Source organism: Dryas octopetala, chromosome 3 (genome assembly GCF_963921425.1).
Source record: "Dryas octopetala chromosome 3, drDryOcto1.1, whole genome shotgun sequence".
In the NCBI taxonomy this organism is placed as follows: domain Eukaryota; kingdom Viridiplantae; phylum Streptophyta; class Magnoliopsida; order Rosales; family Rosaceae; genus Dryas; species Dryas octopetala.
The window spans coordinates 26,496,755-26,518,390 of record NC_141368.1 but is presented as its reverse complement, the minus strand read 5'-3'; the positions used below and the strand labels follow the sequence as shown (position 1 = coordinate 26,518,390).

Here is a 21,636-nt window from a genome sequence, read left to right as displayed (position 1 = left end):
TTATAGTTTTCTTAATATTAATAGCCTATTATAGTGCCTATTCTTAATAATATTATAAAGAATAGACTATTAATAATAGGCTATTAATTAATCAATTATACTATTATTTATAATATTATAAATACGCTATTAATTATAAGTTATTAACCACCTATTATAATATAAATATTGTATTCATCTTTATTAACTGTCTATTTCGAATTAACTGCCTATTTTTATTTACGTATATATTAATATTAATATAAATAGGCTATTCTATTTAGCCGTTGCAGTATTAACTATTAAGTACTGGTATAAAAGGCCCAAAAGGCTATGACTATTCTATGGAATGGAGAAAGAGAGAGGGAGACTATAACAAAAATTTCACATTCCTCCTCCGGTGGTGAACCTCGGTGATCCGGTGCTCTCGCGCCATCCATTGTTCTTCTCCCTCCAACCATCTCCACCGTCCGATCCCCGAAGGCATACCCCCAACCCCCACCACCTCCACCTCCACCACCTTTTCCGGAATTACACAAACGATTCCAATTCCCATCCCTCAGACCCAAAATCCAAAAAAACCAAAAATAAAAAAATAAAAAACCAAAAAAGTTTTCCATCTCATCCAAATTGCAAAATTTGATAAACATTTCACAGCGTATATGTTCATGTTTTGAGATTAAGAGTTGGGTTAAAAAAAGATGGGTGTTATTTCAAGGCAAGTGTTTCCTGTTTGTGAAAGCCTCTGCTTCTTTTGCCCTGCATTGCGTGCAAGATCCCGGCATCCCGTCAAACGATACAAGAAGTTGCTCGCCGAGATATTTCCTCGGTCCCCGGTGATTTTCGTTATTCATATTGTTTGCGTTTTTGTTCATGTCTAATATGTGGGGTGGGTGGGTAATGGATATATTCAACAAAGATTAATTTTATGGTAAAGGGTGGAATACATGGAAATTGTATGCAGAAGCAATGTAGGACGTTTTGGATCTCAGGTTTTAGGGATCTTGTGATAAAAGGACTAAAAATGATGTTTATGTTAAAGGGTAACTTGCTTCCCAAGAAATTAACAATTCTTTTTGTTATGAATTTATGATGAGGTCAGAAAAGATGTTGAAACAAATGTAAAACTTTGAGTTTGGGTTACATCCTTTTGCCTATTTTGGTTATGGTCTAACAAAGGTTAATATGCTTGTCTGTGGGTTAGTTCACTTCTTTCGACCCTTCTTTCTTTTCTTAGGTTCAAAGTTACATATCAAATAGTTTATGTTTTACAGTTCTCGTAGCATGAACGATGTGTTATCTGAAAATTCTCCAAATTTTTTATCCAGATTTTGGATATATTTGTTTTATTTAAAATGAATTCTTATCTGTCTGAAAGATCATTTCAACATGTTCTATTTTGATTTGGATTGCTTATTTAATTAGGTTTTGACCATAACTGGTCTCTATGTTAGTTTCATTGTATGTTTGTTCCTTCATTTGTTTTATTGATCCTCATATTTTGGCAGGATGAAGAACCAAACGATCGTAAGATCAGTAAACTATGTGAATATGCCTCGAAAACTCCTCTCCGTATACCAAAGGTGCTAGCTCTGTTGTTTCTATGTATGATACTTGTTAAATATGGCTTACATTGTTGTCCATAAACTTAAGTGATGATCTGAAGTTGAAATTATGGCACATTCTTGTATATTTAGCTACTTACATATGCCAAATTTGGGTGAGGGTGGGTTTCTTTAGAATGTTATACAATTTTAACTAATTAAATTGATACGTCAAAGGTTAATTTGGAAGTTGTGTTACAGTACTATTGATTATGGAAGAAGAGAAATTTAGAAGAGAAGATGATTGCATCGATGAAGAGATAAATTTTCTTGTTTACTGCATATACTTAATTCTATATATAGTTTACATGATTATGGAAGCTAAAGGGATTGGGAAGGGACTTTTATGAAAATAATTCATCAAAATGGAAGGCATGAAAGAAGGCTAAAGGAAAGGTTTTATGTCTGAAGAAGATGTTTTATGGCTAAAGGAAAGGACTGCAAAATCCTAGCTGCACATGTGTTTCTTGATCACGTTGACTATAATGAAGAAGATAAAGATGTTTGGAAGGAAAATAAAATATACTTGTGGTCATTAATTGTATGCATCTCCTGTTTAAGTAGAATATAGTTCAATACCTTGTGATGCTTGGCACTTGGGTGCTTTATCTTCTTCCTTCTTCCTTGCCCTCACTTCCACTGAATGACTTTGGAAGCTATGGAGGATGGACCGTTGTTTATAAGTGTGGTTATTATTAAGTACTGACCCAAATTGATCTGGATAAAAGACTTGGGCTTAGCTTAAGTTGTACAATTATCAAGAATGGTAGTTAAAGGTGGGTAGGAAACTTAATTATGGAATTTAGTACCTTACCTTTTTGCAGCTGTTGTGCTTTGAGCTAAAATAATATTCTACATTTTCTTGATTAAATTCCTTTTTAGAGTTCACATATCTATGTATGGTTTTTACTTTGAAATGAATGCTAAATGAAGAGGATTCATTATTTGCAAAAGCTGCTTTGAGGGTTCTAATTAGTTTAATGTACTTGGATCTATGGTTCCTTACCTTTTGTTTCTTGTAAATCATTTTCTAATCTATTAATAAAAAAATGTTTGCTATTTTTCTTGATCTTCCAGGTTAAAGATTTGTTTTACTTTTCCTTTGTGTATTCTTCTGTCATGTTGATAGAAGTTTAAAAATTCATATTTCAGATCACAACTACTCTAGAGCAAAGGTTTTACAAGGATATGAGAACTGAGAACTTCCACTCTGTGAAAGTTGTCATGTGTATCTACCGGAAATTGTTGATTTCTTGTAAGGAGCAAATGTGAGTTCTTTAGTTCATAATAAATGTGAGTACAGATTAGCATGATTCTTTCTTCAGATTCCTTAACATTATTGAGAATTGCTAGATCAACTGGTTGGAGTGCTAAGTTGATTATGGCATGCTAACTGAGCCATGTATCATTTCTTGCTATAATTTTTTAAAGCTACACAATGCAATCAGATGGAAGCAACTTTGATTTATGACATACTTCTACTAACCTAGCCAGATGAGATATTAGATACTTAATAATGTGCATATATGAGTAGTTACCCTATGAAAATTATCGGGAACTACTGTACTAAGCCCAATTGCACCATATACACAATGACTGGAGCAAACTTTAGAACTTAAACAAGTCAATGCACACCATAAATGAAGACATTATTATTTTAAAGCTTTGTTTCACATGTCTGGTGTCCAAAGTGTTTAAGCTAGAGCATCCAACCCAAAACTAATTAATAATAAGTGGAGAGTGCCTATGATTTTATTTAACAATGTAAGGAGCCATTCCTCCTTACAAGCCAATCAGAATTTGACACTTGTTGACTTACAAATAAATTTGTCATTAAGAGAAAAAAGAAAGAACGAAAGAAAGAAATAAAGAAAGAAATGAACTCGTGTCAAATTGTGATTGATTGTGAGGAGGAATGACTCCCTACATGTAATGAGCCAATCATTTTTCATTTTATATAATGTGATGCAAGGCTTAGAATGTCTGATGTGGATTTTACATTCTCAACATGCTGCTTCACATATGGCCATATTGCCAAACACGTCAATCAATTATATTGGATGATGTGGAGCTTGTGTGGCCTAATTAGGCCCAAAAAGTGGGTAGGTTGGTAGATTTGGCATGAGGCTAATTATTGAAATTTATTCACCAAGTTATGAGATTCAGACCTTTATTTGTTTGTTTATATATTCATTTTTGTTGTACTTGTTGATGCCAAAGTTTGAGATTCATCCTATTAATTTCCTCATAGGTATGAATTACGTGTTATTTTTTAGATATGGTCATATATTGGCATATACAATAGCTTCTTTTTTTTTTTTTTTTTTTTGGCTAAGAAAAGTCTAACATGAACACACACACACACACAGAGAAAAACTCAAACACACTCACATAACTTTTGCATAATTGGTTAGAATCATCTAACTAGTAATAGTATCAAAGAAGTTATTCCAGGATAAGCTGAAGATGAGAACATACAATTTTAAACATCTACGTGTATCTCTTAACTCAATATTTGGTAGACTCATGTGTCACCCATGACCAGATAAGCAAGTTTCTTTTGTGTCTCATTGTAGACCACCTTGTATCTTGCGGGTTTGTTCATATGTTTCCTCTTGTAAGATCTCCTGGAATACTTTTGCGTTTGGATAATCAATAACTTGTTGAAAAGAAGGAACAAGACTATTCTCTGAAGTTCTTTTTAGCTCATGTCATGCATAATTGTGTGAAAATGATTTATTTGCATGTACAAGTTGTGATCTGTGTATATATGGCAGGCCATTGTTTGCAAGTAGCGTGCTTACCATTGTACAAATTCTACTTGATCAAACGCGACATGATGAAATACGCATTTTAGGATGCCAAACTCTTTTTGAGTTTGTGAATAATCAGGTGGGAGTCGTTGGTAGGTTCTTTCTCTTTCAGATTATTGTTTTTTAATTATAGTACTCAGTTGGATATAACTTATTTTTGAAGTTACGTTTTCTATTAGTTTTTAAGCTCCTGTAAATGTTTTGATTGTGTAGAAGGATGGTACATATATGTTTAACTTAGATGGCATGATTCCAAAACTTTGTCTCTTAGCTCAAGAAATGAGAGAGGATGGGACAGAAAGGAATTTGCGTGCTACTGGGCTTCAAGCTCTTTCATCAATGGTAATTCATCCTCATGCCAATTTGGTTTTTACTTCATGTGTTGATGCTTGTTTTGCATACGATATTGTAGTCTTGATAATTGATTTTTTTTTTTCGAAGAATAGTCTTGATAATTGATAATTTTGACATTGTTACTTACATGTGAAAGTTTTGTTTGAAATAATACATAAGTGAGAATTGTAAGACTTCATATGTAATTTTTATCCAGGAAAAAGCTTGACGAGACTGCCATTCCAAAATAAATGCTTAAGTGCTTTTTCTTCCCCAATTTTTTTTTTTTAGAAACTCTCAAAAAGATCTCACATGATGTCACATTTCCCAAGAAATACCAGGCGCTGGCTTTAATCTGTTGTGGTCCAAATTTCTGAATCCTAACATCACCACTTGATTTGCATGGGCAGCTGCTTGAGTGGCTGCCTTTTTTAAACTAATAATTTTTTATATAAATAAATGGTTTAGTAGGGTTTAGAATTTAGGGTTCATTAGGGGTTATTGGGGTTTATTAGAGTAAAGTTTAGGGGAGATTAGGAGTTAGGGTTTAGGGCAAAGGTGGCCTTGAGCATGTGCGAGCTGTGCGCCTGCGCACATGTAAAGTTAAAGGAAAATAAGAACATAGACCAATTTAAAAGGAAAATAAGACGAACTCTCTCTCTCACTGATGGTTCAGAGTTTGAAAGGGAAAAATTTTATCTATGCTGGGAACAATTTATCTATCCCCCTTGAATTTTTGCTCATGTGGCTCTTTGCCTCCTTGAAAAATGCCCCCTAACTCTTAAATTTGTTGTAATGTGAGGCCTACCAACAAGTTTATCAATTTTTTGGTAAAATTGGACGTGTGGCATGCATAAGACTATTTTTGTCACTTCTGTTTTCTTTCTTCCCCTCTTCTCTCTTTCTTTCTCTTTATTTTCTCTTTATCTCAGCCAAAAGAGAAATAAGAAGCACTATTAAACCTCTGAGAACAAGCTTTTCTGCTTGAGCATCAAGGAAAGACTGGATGTCCTTTACCTACTAAACCGAATATGGATGACCAACTTAATTAGGAACATTACAATAATAAATCCTTCCCCTATCACATATAGGTGACTTCAAATCGCCTATCTCTTATGGTACCATAGAAAACCATAGGACAATATGCAGAGTAGACAAAATTAAGGGAGTCCTTAGGAAACAATCTTCCATAAAATGATCTTATTGGCTATTTGGAGGTATGTGGTGAAAAGACTATTGAAATCATTAGAAACATGGTCACTGAAGGGAGGGAAGAGTAGCCTTCAATGTTGGAATCTTGTGCTACGGTTTCTATAGTATTGTTGACGGCAATAAATGAGATGGGACCAAAAAAACAGCCAAAATCAGCAAATGACAAGATTTTCTCTTGATTTGACACCCAAACCAAATCAAATACCACCACCCAAATTCCTAGGAAAAAAAAAAACCGACACCTAAATCCAAGCCCAACACCCACAAAATTCCCTCAGAAAAAGTCGTGTGTTAAATTTGGACATATCTGACGGTAGTCCCACATTGTAACAAATTTAAAGTTTTGGGGGCGTTGAAACCAATTTTATTTTTCCAGGGTGAAAAGTGCTACATAGGCCAAAGTTGAGGATCTGTAGGTGATTCCCGAGTTTGAAATTAACATGAAATTTTTCACAAAGAAATAATATGAAACTGTCAACCAAGTCAATTTCTCAACTTTCTACAAGAAATTTTCCAAATTTTTGACTTTTGAAGTAATCTGACATATACTCTTAGCATACTGGTTTTCTTTTCTTTTGTTTTTTGTTTTGTTTTGTTTTTTTTGTTTTTTTTTTGTTTTTTTTTATATCTGTTTATGGTTCTGTTTGGCTTCATTTATAGTTTTCGCAGAGGGCCCTATAAATCTCAGGACCAGCCATGGTCTAAGGATCTAGAAATGAGATCATTTAAAATAGATCTAGTAGGGTTTATTAGGGTAAGGTACCATTGTGCCCTACGAAGCCTGAGCCTCTGGGTGCAGGACTCTTAATGGAATGTTAACCGGAAGAGCATACTCTTGTAAATGTGTAGTGAAGAATGAAACACACAGTGCGCTTGGAAGAGTAATTGGATGCAGTGCTTGTGGAGAGTACTGAATTACAATTGAGGGGAGGTAAGGTCTGATGTGGATTTGGTTTCACACATGGTTTCATATGTGGTAATCCCATATTTGGAAGAACAATAGAAAGAAAGTGGGCACGCCACCTATAAATTAGATAAGCTCACCCACCTATAGGCTTAAACTCCTCATGAGTTCCAAGATGTATATTAGTATGCCATGGTTACGAACCTCCCTTTCTCTCTAACAAAAGTATTAATTAAAAATGTTAATATGAGTGGAGAGAGCATATATGAATGGTGGATGCAGATATTCATGGAGGAGGACTGCATTAATCAAAGCAAAATGTATGCAAATGAGCTGAGTTAAGAGGGCCTGCAGGCTCAAGCTCCTGAGTTCCAAGATGTATATTAGGCATGCCCATGGTCATGAATTCCCTGTCTCTTTAACAAAAGAATTAACTAAAAAAGTTAATGAGTGGTGGATGCAGATTTGCATGGAGGAGGACTGCATTAAATGCAAATTGGCTGAGTTAATAGGACCTGCAGGCTCAAGCTCCTGAGTTCCAAGTGGGCATGCCATTGTCATGAACTTCCCTGTCTCCCTAACAAAATTTTTAATCAAAAATGTAAATACGAGCGGAGGGAATATATATGAGTGGTGGATGCAGATTTTGAAGGAGGACTGCATTAATCAAAGAAATATATATGAAAATTGGCTGAGTTAGTAGGACCTGAAGGCTTAAGCTCCTGAGTGTTAAGGGCCTGCAGTCTGAGAGTTGAGAAACTAAGAATGGCTTGAGAAATGTGACTTTTGGGTTTGTATAATGGTCCTGGAATAGCAAATACTTTCAAAGAAGGATTAAATGTTGAACTTGGCATATATAAGGAAATTCTTTTGTTGCATGCAAATACAGAAATAATCTCACAATTCTCATCTCTGGTTGTTTAGATGATATCATTTAGTATTTCATGATGTCCAGCTCCTTGCAGCCTGTACTTGCTTATAAACATTTGACATTTCCTTTTTTCTAGATCCAATTATTATCTCCATTTCTTAATTGGACCTTTCCCTGCTCGATGGATTAAATAGCATATGCACCCTCACAAGATTAGTGTATTCACAGGTTTGGTTCATGGGTGAATTCTCTCACATTTCAACAGAATTTGATAATGTAAGTTATTTGGTATCATTTACTGTTATTTTTATTTCTTATATAATTTGTTTTTTTAATGTATAATTACCTTATGACTTTCTAATTAATAACTAGAATGAAAAATGCATATGAATAACCTTTTGATGAACTAATATTCCATGACCATAACATTTGAACCTGATATGGTCTGTTGGTTTACCAAAAGCTTCCTTTTTAAATCAGGTTGTTTCAGTTGTCTTGGAAAATTATGGAGGTCCAAAGAAAAACTCAGATGCCGTTGTACATGATAAGCAAGACACCCGGACTGGAACTGCAGAAGGAGTTTCTCCTTCATTAGACCCTATGACAAGGATTTCTTCCTGGAGGCTGATAGTGAGTGAAAAAGGCGTAGTCAATGTCTCAGGGTAGTTATCTTGGCACAGTATTCACTAATTGTAGTTATGTATCCTTGTAGGTGTTATAGATATCTACCTTTCTTGTTGTTGTTGTTGTTTACAGGGAGGACATCAACAACCCCGGATTTTGGTCAAAGGTTTGCCTGCATAACATTGCCAAGTTAGCCAAGGAAGCTACAACTGTACGGCGTGTATTGGAATCTTTGTTCCGCTATTTTGATAATGGCAATCTCTGGTCTCCTAAACATGGGCTCGCTCTGTCTGTATTGATGGATATGCAGTTAATAATTGAAAATTGTGGTATCTAAATTTCTTCAAATTTCTTAGAATTTTTTGCTTATGGGAACTTAACTAGTCTTCCTTTGTGCTGAAATTAGTTGCAATCTTTAATTGATATTTTGATGATCTGTGTACTGCTTCTCGCAGGGCAGAACAGGCACTTCATATTGTCCATCTTAATCAAGCATCTTGATCACAAGAATGTTCTTAAAAACCCAAAAATGCAGCTGGATATTGTTGATGTTGCCACTGCTCTTGCTCGAGAAACAAAGGTTCAGTCATCCGTTGCTATAATTGGTGCATTGAGTGATATGATGAGACACCTGCGGAAAAGTATACATTGCTCACTTGATGATTCAAATTTGGGGGATGAAGTAATTCAATGGAACCGAAGATTTGGAGCTGCAGTGGATGAGTGCCTCGTGCAGCTAACCCATAAGGTCACTGTAACATAATTCATATTTTACGAGATGAATTTCTGTCCAATAATAAACTTTTAGGGACTTGGTAAATTATATCTAGATTTACATCCTTTTCTAAGATGGCACTTAAAATTATATGGAATAATTAGTCTCACAAGGTACGTTTTATTGCTGTTATATTGTGCAGGTAGGAGATGCAGGTCCTGTTCTTGACATGATGGCTGTGATGTTAGAAAACATGTCTAATATCACTGTTATGGCAAGAACCTTGGTTTCTGCTGTTTACCGTACTGGTCAAATTGTGGCAACAATACCTAATTTGTCATATCAAAACAAGGTAAGAGTGCAACAGCTCTTTCACTTCCGCTGATCTATAATTATTTGCCAAGTTTCCATCTGATTTTATTTTCTGGTTCGAATATCTGAAATTCTGTAGACCTTTCCTGAGGCATTATTTCATCAATTACTCGTAGCTATGGTCTGTGCAGACCATGAAACCAGGGTGGGTGCACACCGTATATTTTCTGTCGTACTTGTTCCATCTTCCGTTTGCCCCCGTCCTTGTGCTGCTATTCCCCCCACTGCAAAGAAAAATGAAATTGGAAGGACACTCTCAAGAACTGTATCTGTGTTTTCATCATCAGCTGCACTTTTTGAAAAATTAAAGGAGCGCTCTGCCTCACAAGAAAACATCACTCACCAAGTGAAGGAAAAACCTGTAACTGATGAAGAAGCAAAAGTTATTAGTGATTCCATGTTGAACAGATTGAAGTCTAAATTTAGTTCAAGAAGGCATCCATCATCTACAAGCAACTCTGTAGGTAATGAGGATGCTACAATCAATAATCATTCTGTGGTGAACAGATTGAAGTCAACTTATAGCCGAGCCTACAGTATGAAAAGGAATCCATCAACTACGACTGCTGATGCAAAAGCTACGACTGTTTCAGACAAAGAATCGGTATGGATTGTTGGTTCTGTTATCTGTAGCCATGTACATAACACTATAGTATTGCTTCATTGTCTTCTGTTATGACCATTTTTCTACTGACTAATTTTTGCAGAAAATGTCCCTTAGGTTAAGCAGTCGCCAGATTACCCTTCTACTTTCATCAATCTGGGCACAATCCATCTCTCCCTTAAATACACCTGAAAACTTTGAAGCAATTGCTCATACCTACAGCCTTGTGTTGCTATATGCTCGGACTAAGGTATAACATCCATTCTTTCAGGTTAAGGTATAAAATAATATGACACTTTTGCAGCTATGTTTGGGTGATGAGTGATTAGCTGCAGTCCAATTTTACCCATATTATCTTTTTCATTTGAAGCTTACCCCCTCTTGATATGCTAATATTATAATATTATCTGAAGTTATTCCTTTGCTTTTAAAGACAATAGGCTGATGATTTTTTGCATAGTCTTCATATTTGGAAATAGCAAGTGGGCATGTAAAGTAATATTAATAGGTTTTTCTTTTTTGGGTTTAAGTTACAAGCTTCATAAAAAGGCTCCAAGGGGCTGCAACTAGTATGCATGGACGAGATTTTCAGTACATATTAAAGCCATTTAGATGTCATTAGACCTCAGCTCCTAAAACTATCAAAAAGGGCATGTTGGAGCAAGAGGAACCACTCATACACTAGAGCAAACAGAAAATCCACATACAAAGCACGATGCCTTGTGTGGTTTGGAAAAATTCCTGCTTATATTCATAGATGAGAGAGAAAATGCACTAATTTAGGGAAATAAAAGAAGGTAAAGAATGTTTACCCTCAAACTTAGTCCCTGAAGTAAACACCATTTCCTCCTCTGTGCAAAACCTGTGAAACCCATATGGCCCGTCTCTCTTATAACCTTAATTGAATTTCAAACCTAGTAATTGTTTTAGGCATATACCAATGATAGATTTCTGACCCAGGTGGTATAAAAAAAGAAAAAGAAAATAAGAAGAAATCTACCCTGAAAAGAGATTCATTGCAATTTCTTTTGGGAATGATGCTGGAGAGAAATTAAACATTTTGTTTGTTACATTGGAAAGAATCGAACTTGACTCATCCTAACATAACCCATTTCCCATCCTCCCTCACCACTTGAGCCACCCCAAGGGCAAGAGAACTTAAACTTGCTTCACTGATGTAAATCAAATAGCGACACTCTAATAGCTGTAATTCACCTTTGTATCTGTCATTTCCTCGACTTGTGTAGGTTACAATTACATAGGTAAAAGGTGAGCTCTGTTTCATTGGGTTTGTTTGATGATTTACTGCTGCGGGTTACAGCTAGATATATGGTGAATCATTGAGAAATTAGAGGGTCTAAATAGAGTCATCCCAAGTAAAAGCAAGAGTCAAGAAAGAAATAAAAGTTTCAAAGCGCAAATACAGTGCGAAAATGAAAGAAAGAACTTAGTACAGAGGGAGGTCGAGACCTAGAGTGAGTGGGATGGCTGGGTGCAGGGGTTTGTGATGACATCATTGTGGATGCTGATGCTACAGGGCTGTTGCGAAATCTAAGTTGATGGTGGTCTAGTTGCGGCGTCATCATGGTTATGCAGAGAAGGGTGAAGGCTAGTGCATGGTAGCGCTTCAGAGGATATGACGGGCTAGTGTGATGGTGGTCCAGAGAGGCAACAAGGCTGATGGGATAGAGGTGGTTGGCGAGCTCTTGGTGGAGTGCCGTGTGGGGTGGAAGAGAGATTTAGAAACAATGAAAGTGCACTATTGTATTTAATTATACAAATGAAAGAACTTTAATTTATATGGAAAATCAAGATAAAAATTCCCTAGTAATCATCCCTAATCAACTCTATCAAAGAAGAGACTATGTTGAAAAGAAGAGACTTAGAAAAGAAGAAATGGAATCATTGTATCTATACAAATGAAAGAATACATTGGTTTTATGTATAATTCCATGATATACATTCCCTAGTAATCAGCTCTATCAATCAGCCTATTCAATTCTATCAAAGAATCCTTAATTTAATCCTTAATCTATTTAATTCTATCATTGTGTACATGAAATTCTGTGCCTCGGACATTTTATCTTCTTTGGATCATGCTGTCTTTTCAGATTTTCTACACAATTTCAGGGTAAAGAAGATCTGACAAAGTTAAAAATTCACTTTACCCTGAATTCATAATTAGCTATATTTTCTGTTGGTCCCCATTTTTCACTGTTTATTTTTTGATTCACTATTTCATGTAGAACACCTCTAATGAGACTCTAATCCGAAGTTTTCAGCTAGCGTTTTCCTTAAGAAGCATTTCTCTTGGAGGAGGTAAGCCCTCAAGTCCAAATTTTTTACATAGTTCATAACTTTTCTTTGTAATTTATGAAATTCTTACCAGTTCTTTCAACCATATAAATTTATTTCTGATGCAGATTAATAATGCATGGGGAAAGGGTTTTTGGTTATTAAATGGGGAATCAAAGAGTCATTGAGGGTGTATTGAATGAATTCTAGGAATGGGTAAGGGTTAATAAAGGAATTCTAGTAACTATAAGTAGTCATTAAGAGAGTAATTGAAGGTCATTAAGGCTGGTACTATAAAAGAGAGTGAACCCAATGCATTGTACTCAGTTTGGCTAGTGAATTTCAGTATTTTCCTTTAAATACTGAGAACTCTTGTGCCGTAAGGTTTTCCCAGATTTCTCTTATGTTTAAAATATATATATATATATCTTGGCTCTGACTGTGTTTGGAGTGAAATTCAACCCCTACTAAGGTCATTAAGGCTGGTACTATAAAAGAGAGTGAACCCAATGCATTGTACTCAGTTTGGCTAGTGAATTTTAGTATTTTCCTTTAAATACTGAGAACTCTTGTGCCGTAAGGTTTTCCCAGATTTCTCTTATGTTTAAAATATATATATATATTTTAAAAATATATCTTGGCTCTGACTGTGTTTGGAGTGAAATTCAACCCCTACTTCTGCAGTCTTTGGACTGTATCTATTTTTATTTACATCAATTGCTCATGCTATTGCAATGGTGCAATATCAAGATTTTGGTTGCATCATAATTTTCCTTACTAAGATTTAGCCATTCTATGATAATTATTAAGGTTCAGTAGTAGCAGTTCAATTACTGGTCAATTATCAGAGCAATGAGTTGGAGAGTAGATGGCAGGGTAATTTTGCCCTCCATGTCTTCCCATTGTGGATGCTATATTTAACTGCATGGTCTAGTTTATAGAAGAATGTATGGTGGAATTATGCTAGTCATGTGAGATAATAGTCAGTTCAATCAGGAATTTTGTACTTGATTTGATGGAAATTAATTCCCGTACATAGAAGATTAATTGTTGTATTGTTTTGGCAATACATTTTTTCCTCTAATCTTGATAAATTGAACATACATACAGATCTTTTTGTGCTAATCAACTGTATGGTAATCAACTTGTTGATTGAATTGCAAGTTAGGTTGTGGCTTAAGATATATAATAGGCAAGGCTGCAAGTATATCTATCATAAAAGGGCATGTATTATATGAAGCAATTTTCCTTCAACATGAAGCAGATGCTATTAAATGTGGCCATCTTGTTATATTCTATGTTCCTTCTTTCTTTTTTCAAGGAAAAAGGATATGCTTTTAATAAGGATGAGTTTTTGAAGCTTTAATTTGTAAGTCTGGATTGGATATAGTTTGAGTGCTTTAATTGCGCTGCAATGTAATTGATGGCTAAGAACCATTTTGGGTAGTAAGTTTTGTGAGGCCATCTTTCTAACTACGGCTTTTCACATTTTCAGGGTTGCAGCCATCACGACGCAGATCCCTCTTTACCTTGGCAACATCGATGATCATCTTCTCAGCTAAAGCCTACAACATTGTTGCTCTTGCTCCTTGTGCTAAAGCAGCACTTACAAATGAAACAGTAGGTGCAATAGAGTTGTCAAACTTGGTTTTCATTTTGGTGCACCTTTTGATCTTATTCCTGCTTTGACTTAAGAGACTTTCATACTCTTGGAAAAAAATGTTCTCATACTCATACATGAGGTTTCCAAAGTTGACTGTACTCAATAGTGAATACTGATCTGTATGCTTTGATGACTTGTATCAGGTTGATCCATTTCTACGGTTGGTTGGCGATAGCAAGTTACAGGCTGTCAAATCTGGAACTAACCAACTGAAAAAAGTTTATGGATCAAAGGAAGATGATGAGGATGCTTTAAGGTCACTTTCTGCAATAGAAATAACTGAGAGCCAATCTAAGGAATCGTTTGCAACCATGATAGTGCAGTCTCTGGGAAATTCATTAGATGTAAGCTTCCTATCACATTCTGTCATTCTGATCATATGAATTATATCTGCTTCTTTATTTGTTAGGATTGTGTTACTGACTATTTAGATTTTATACTGCAGGAGTCATCAACTATAAGACAGCAGTTGCTTAATGATTTTCTGCCTGATGATGTATGTCCACTGGGAGCTCAGTTGTGCATGGAAACACCCATAAAAATATACCAATCTGGCTTAAAAGATAATGGAGCTCCTGATACGGTAAGTTACTGAAAAGCTTTACGTTTTTCTTCATTTATTATAATGTGCAGACAAATAAATGTACAAAATGGTTTTAATGTGCAGGTTGAACCTTCTTTGTTCAAAATTGATGATGATGTTTTACCCAATGCATCTGAAAGTCAAACAGAGCCTGACACAAAACTGGCCATGGAAAGTCTTAGCCTCATAAGCGTCGATCAGCTTTTAGATTCGGTAAGTGGGGTATCTTTCTCACTGATATAATGTTGCTGGTTTGTGGCCTTTGTTGAAATCAGACAGAAAGTGAGTAAATAAATGAATAAATACATTAATTAAGAGCAAATTACAATTTAGTACCTTAACTTTACATGTTGTTTCAAGTTAGTAACTTAGTACCCCAACTTTGAAAACTTGCAAAAAAAGTACCTCAACTTTCATTTTGTGTCAAAAACATACCTCCGTTAGGTTTTCTGTCAGTGAAAACATTATCTGCTGATGTGGCAGAAGTATTTTTGTTTTTTCACCACATGTAAAAAAAATTAATATTTTTTAAAACTTTGAATCAAAAAAAAAAAATCTGGTTCTTCTTCCCCACCCAGCACCACCCGCCCGGCACCCCCTCTCCCCCAACCACCCCCCCCCCCCCCCCCGGCGGCCCCCCTATCCCGCCCAACCCAGCCCCGTTGAGTGAAGCAGCATGCCCACTTGCTGCTGAGGACCCAAAGAAGGATGGAGAAGGTTGCTGAAGAGAGGCAGGGGAAGAGGAAGGGCTCTGGGGAGGTCAAAGTGGTATGGCAGTGGAGCTGAAGTGGATCAACAGAGAAAAAAGAGAAATGGACAAGAAAGTGAAGAAATTTTGGCAAATGGGGATCTGGGTATTACTGGCGAGGGGGTTGAAGGATGGTTTGGTGGTGCAAATGCAGAAGATGGTGGTTTTGGGTGGGGGATGGAAGGGAGGAAGAAGCCTTTTTTTTTAATTCAAAGGTTTTAAAAAATATTAATTTTTTTACATGTGGTGAAAAGACGAAAATGCCCCCTAAACCCTAAACCCTACCACGTCAGCAGATAACGTTTTCACTGATAGAAAACTTAACGGAGGTATGTTTTTGACACAAAATGAAAGTTGAGGTTTTTTTTTGCAATTTTCAAAGTTGGGGTACTAAATTGTAATTTTCTCATTAATTAATTAATTAAAAAGTTGGTCATAGTTTTTCTAAAGATAGCCAATTGTGAATTAATTCTTCTGAGTTTTAATGGTTCTAGCTTAAATAGACTTCGTGTATATCATTCATCTTCCCCCTCTATCTCTTTAGCAAACAACAAAAAATTAAAGCAAAAAAGTTACCAACGAGGTCCTTAAAATTACTCTTGAACCCCCGTTTTTCCTAATAAATTAATAAAATAACCCCTCCAATAACCATCCCATATTGCTTGCATATTTGTCATGTATCCGTTGTGCATCCATGCCATATTCAAATGTCTCAAACTTGCCTGTGAGAGAACAGTGTGTGTCTTCAAGTAATTTATTTCCATCAGAAAATGTAAAATTATGGCTAACAGCTTCTTGGTTTAACATCTTGTGTGGGTTTGATGAATTAGAGATCAGAAAACATTAGGTTGATTGCTAAAAGCATGCCCTAAATGGCTAAATCTATTTCCAGATGAAGTCAAGAGAAAACTACCACTGTAAATCCTATTGAATATGTTAGAGCACCGTCATGATTGGACTTAAAAAATGAACTTGTATGCTTCTTACTTATAAAATAAAAACAATAAAACAAAAAAAAAAGACTATCTTTCTCTTCCTTAAGTGGTCTCAAATTTAACATAATAAGTAAATGAAGTATAATCTAGGGATTCAAAGTAGAGTAATGAAGAGTCATCTTTATTTCTAAGAGGACGTATGTCTTAGTTGTGAAAAATGATAGTGGATGTTGTGGCTAAAGTTCACAAAAGGACACTCGTGCTAATGTTTCACAATCTCTTGTACCAGTGGGAAGATTCATGTGGATACCAATGTACTTGTGTTGTGCTGTCTGTTTTCGGGGGTTTATGCGGTTTATGGAGAGAAAAAAAAAACATGCTACTCAACTTCATCCATTATGGGATGACTGTTGTCTCTTTTCATGCAACATGCTCTCTTTAAATTGATGAAGCAGACGATTTCTTGCTACTTGACACCCTTCCTTCTTTCACTCAAATTTCATGTTGCACTCTTTTGTTTTTTGAACAATAATCATCACTACATTTGCTAAAAAAAATTCTATTATCTTATCTATATTTGCATCAAAATCCTAAGATAACATATGAAAGAAAAGTCATTGAAACTGAGCCAAATTATTGGACTACAGATGCATCTGGATCAGGAAACTTAAATGTATCCAAGAATTTTCTAAAGCAAGGGAAAAGGGATGAAAATCCAATCATTTCAACTTTAGTGCCTGTTTGGTTTGCATGATAGATGAATTTGATTAAATTCTGCGGGAGTTGGAATCTTCTGCCTTGTTGCTTTCCATTCCAAAAGCTTAAAACTGTACCAAACTCTCGCACTGATTTCTAATTTTGAAACAAATGCTAGCATCTCATTCCACATAATATAATCAGATTCTTATTCCAGGCCCCAATGGGTACTTGGAGTATTGTGGTGTTAGTGATGACCATTAATTCACAATTTGGCGCTGATAGAGGCAATACAAGCTGTGATGATGATTCTGACAATAGAGATGGTTGTGGTTGGTGATGGTGTGTTGATGGCACATGTGTGTTGTTGATGATGGTCAAAATGGTGGTGGTGGTGGTGGCCGCAATGACAACAACCATAGTGAATGGGTTGGTGGTGGTTGCAACTAAGGCTGCAGTGAAGCAGTACTGCGGTTTCCATGTTGGTGGTTCCTGATAAAGTTTGTTGGTTTACCACTATTCCCAAAAGCTTAAGCTATTATGATGTGAGCCAACAATTGTTTTATATTGTAATACTCCCACTCAAATGTCTCCCCAACGTTAGGCCCAACATGTGAAATTCAACGTAACTGGGAGCTTTTGAAATTGCAGGGATTTGAACTCAAGATATCTCACTTTGATACCATGATAAAGTTTGTTAAGCTATTAGGATGTGTGCCAATAATAACGTTTCCCATAAGTTGGTATAAGGTGGTGGTGGTGGTGGTGGTGCAACTGAGATAGTGGTGACAAAAATGGCTTCAATTCGATTTATCATTTCTTACAGGAGATATTCTGGAGAAATACTCTTTGGTTGGGATCTGGAGAAAGAATTTCAGCCCTCAAATTTCTTCTAGAAAATCCTTCATGCACTTTATAGATGAAATTTATGCCCCTGTTTTTCCAATCAAAGAAATTTATATGATTGCATTCCAACAAAATAAAAAGACATAAATAAATAAATATTAACTCTTCCATCCATTTCTTCTTGCTCCAATTAGCTTATACAAGACATCCTCAAGAATAGTGGTATACTTGCTCAACTTGAACATATTTCTGAGTAAGTGATTTGTATGCAGGTTTTGGAGACAACACATCAAGTAGGAAGATTGTCTGTCTCAACTGCTACAAATATGCCTTACATGGAAATGGCTGGCCATTGTGAGGCCCTTCAAGTGGGGAAGCAGCAGAAGTTGTCCACTTTCATGGCTCTCCAACAGAGGCAAGAAATTTTGATTACATTATCTACTGATGATCGCAACCAGGAAAAGGAAACGGCTTCTTCTGTTGTCAGGCTGGATTTTCCTACGGTACCTTTTTTTATCATATACCTGACATCTAAATCTCTCCACTAGCTACAATCATATTCATTTCTGCACGTAGATATATTAGCATTTTATATGGGAAATATATGAAATCAATCCTTTTAGTGCATGCATATTGTTTGTAACTCAATTTTAAACTTAGCTGCATAGTATTAGCAAAGTGTTCTGAGTTTTGAAACCATCTGGAACTGCAGAGTGGAAATCCATTCCTTGATCCAAATCCTATTCCACTCAACCAATCTGTTGGAAATGGTCCGATGCTTTGCGCAACTGAATACCAGCATTATCCCAACTTTCAGCTTCCGGCATCAAGCCCATATGATAACTTTTTAAAGGCTGCTGGTTGTTGATGTGTAGAGAAAGGTTGGTAACCCTTGTAAGAATTGAGTGTTGCATTTCTGGTATATAATCAGGCTTAAGTTCAATCCATAGAAAACTCCTCGTTTGTGGTTATTTTTCAGTCTTGCCTTTGCTCCATCAGCTATCGTTGTAGCTGCAATTTTGTGTTGTTTTCTGATATCGGCCTTATTGTTTTCTGTTCATATCTCTAATGCCTTCATTCATTCATTTTTCCTGTGAAAATGTGCATAGGTACCTTTCCATGGGCTTATTCATACTGTCATTGTGAAGGCATATGTATTACCTTTTGAGTAGAAGAGGAATCCTGCAATGTAAACGAGAAAAGTGAGGAATGTTCAGGTTTTCATGTATGTCTAGGTGCAGCTAGAGTCATAGTACTTTTACTATTTCAGTACACTTGAGTTTTCACCTTTTGTAACCTTGCCCGTTTCTCAACCTGTTTTCCATTTCAATTTACAGTTTTGCACACATTGCATGCATGTGTATAGTGTTTTTTTTTTTTTCTTTTTCTTTTTCTTGGCTTGAATCTCATGTCTCTCCTTAAGCCTGACTTTTGAAGGAAGAAATGTGTTTCCCTAATTCTGAAATCGGTGTTATGCACATGGACTCACTAGAGTCTGGATCTACCTCTTCTCAGTTTCCAAAGTCAATTTCTTACATTTGATGTTTCGATCAATATCGATGGTCATGGTGATCTAACCACAAATGTAATACCAGATAAAAATATTCTATATAGTTAATGAAATTGGTCCTTTTATGTTGTTTCTTTTTATATTCTGAATTCAATTTTGATGTGCTTTCTTCGAGCAATAACACAACAAATTATTGGAATGAAAAATATTGTGTTTTTGTATAAAAGTTCATTCATGTATCATAAAAAAAGGTTCAAAATGATCATGTAAAGTAAAAGAAACGAATAGCGACTAAAATAAGATCAAAGGAGGTCTAAGAATTTCGGCCAAAGTATTTCCCAAGATCACAGGGCCATTAAAATAATATATTGTTTTGGTCATAGGCATGAATTGCCGACCTTAGGATTGATGAATTTTATTTTTTGGTCGGAGGATTAATCAATTAAGAATTAGATCTCGACAAAGAACAAGATCCCAATTTTAGGGCTTTGTTGATGATCATAGTTCCAACAATACTATGTCAATTTGTGTGTGCTAAATACTTGTCTTACTTAAAAGAATTTCAATTTTTCCATATGAACTTTGAGTCTTTGACCATTGTGGTGCTTTGTCTATCAACTTCAAAATGACCCAGTTTGGTCCTCAAATATCAGTTAAGGGCAAAAGTTGATAGAATTTTTAAAAGTTAACTGTTTCCTTTGATACTAGTATTAACTAATTAAAAATTGCAGTTCCAAATTGAATTCCAAACAGTAAAAAGTCAATTCCAAAATGCAATATTTATATAAATATTGTGCATGAAGTGTACAAAAGTTACCACCATATGCATCCACAAAGACAAACCATATGATGCCTCAAGAATTTTGTACATGTACAATAATTCATTACCAAAAACTGGTTGTTGTTAACCTATTCTTGTTTTCATCCATAACTTAAAACCGCAAGGACTTGTGCAGGTCTGATGTCTCATTTCATTTCATTCCATGAATTGTTTGGACCTTAAAAGAGCAAAGGAAATGACAACAATTTAGTAGCTAAAATCAAATACATACTGTTGAAAAATAGGGTCTAATTGCAATATTTATAGATAAAAGCATAAACAATTAAATACTAATTTAATGCATACGCATAAAATAAATTAAATGGAAAAGAGTTTAGAAAACCTTAATATTAGATTGAGGCTAATATTTAATACTATGTCTTTAAGACGAGATTGCCCCTCACTGGTGCCTCAAGGTTTGAATTAGCAATCGTCTCCCAAGATACAACGATCTTTCTTCTTACGGAAATAGCACTCCAATCCACAAGAAACGGTGAACACAGATTATGTTGATCTCTCTCGATAAGTAACTTTGAATAAAACACAAATCACTATTGTCTCTAGAAATGACAAATGAGCTGAGTATTTATAGAACATGAAGTGCCTTTTTGGAAGGGTTGTGCCTGTTTAAGAAAGGTAACAGTAATATCATTTTGTTTAAGATACATCCATTAATTCACAATTACTGTAGTACCTTTTTGTTCTAAAACACACTCATTCATAATTACTGCAGCCCATTAGGCACTTTTTCCAGGTTGATGTCACTGTACCTATTCAAAGAATATATAATTGATATATGACAAACAACTCATACATTTACTATGTATTTTTATTTATCCAAATAGAAAAATTAATAACTTAAATATTAAATTTTCCAACAATCGTTCACATGGATAATATAAAAATTCATTAGGAGCTAGAATGACAATATAGATTACTTGAAAGAGTTCAGTTGGAAAAATACTCCATGGGGATAGGTAGTTTTTGGCCTTGAACCTTCCTTAGTGAAATACTATTGGATTTACTAGCTAATCAGTGAACGCAATATCTTGAACTGTTCAGCCGTTTGTGTAAACCAAGACAATTATATTCACACAGTACCTCTCCGGACACATTTGGTTCTACGGTTGTGTTCATTTTGGCCCTGAACAATCCCAGATTCATAAGTGCTTTTAGAGAATTCAACTTTCAAAATTCTCATAAAAACGGCCACATTTCACACTTATATAGGTGATTTCCTATTAAGAATATTCTCTCATATTCCACTTGTTTTTTCAAGTAATAGTAATTATTAAAAGCAAAAGCTTATCCTAAAACACGTACTACAGGCAACACTGTTTCACCATAGGAATGGGCAGGAGATTATCTCCGCAGTGCTCCATTTGAGTCACACACAATTTGGTTGTCCTTTTGAACCTAGATCATGGGATCTCCAGTCAACTAGGTTGGGTTGCCATTATGGCGACTCTTAGATATAGGCTTTAACCTCATTTCTCTTGATGATCAACT

General features: G+C 35.4%; 1 protein-coding gene across 3 annotated transcripts; it reads left to right on the top strand.

Moving 5' to 3' along the window:
• Positions 1-680: 680 nt before the first annotated feature.
• On the top strand, positions 681-18,665 carry LOC147292122 (protein SEMI-ROLLED LEAF 2). 3 transcript variants are annotated; one of them, XM_086236851.1, is made up of 20 exons: positions 681-815; positions 1,488-1,562; positions 2,736-2,851; positions 4,361-4,475; positions 4,610-4,738; positions 7,945-7,992; positions 8,197-8,378; positions 8,473-8,669; positions 8,796-9,088; positions 9,258-9,407; positions 9,507-9,809; positions 9,900-10,031; positions 10,135-10,281; positions 12,278-12,350; positions 13,822-13,946; positions 14,133-14,333; positions 14,435-14,572; positions 14,657-14,785; positions 18,070-18,300; positions 18,510-18,665. In XM_086236851.1, the coding sequence occupies exons 1-20, from the start codon at positions 681-683 to the stop codon at positions 18,663-18,665; spliced, it is 3,075 nt and encodes a 1,024-aa protein (XP_086092977.1). The 3 variants fall into 3 exon arrangements, with proteins under 3 accessions (XP_086092977.1, XP_086092976.1, XP_086092975.1); XM_086236850.1 differs by having other exon boundaries at positions 9,507-10,031; XM_086236849.1 differs by having other exon boundaries at positions 681-836; positions 9,507-10,031.
• Positions 18,666-21,636: the final 2,971 nt, after the last annotated feature.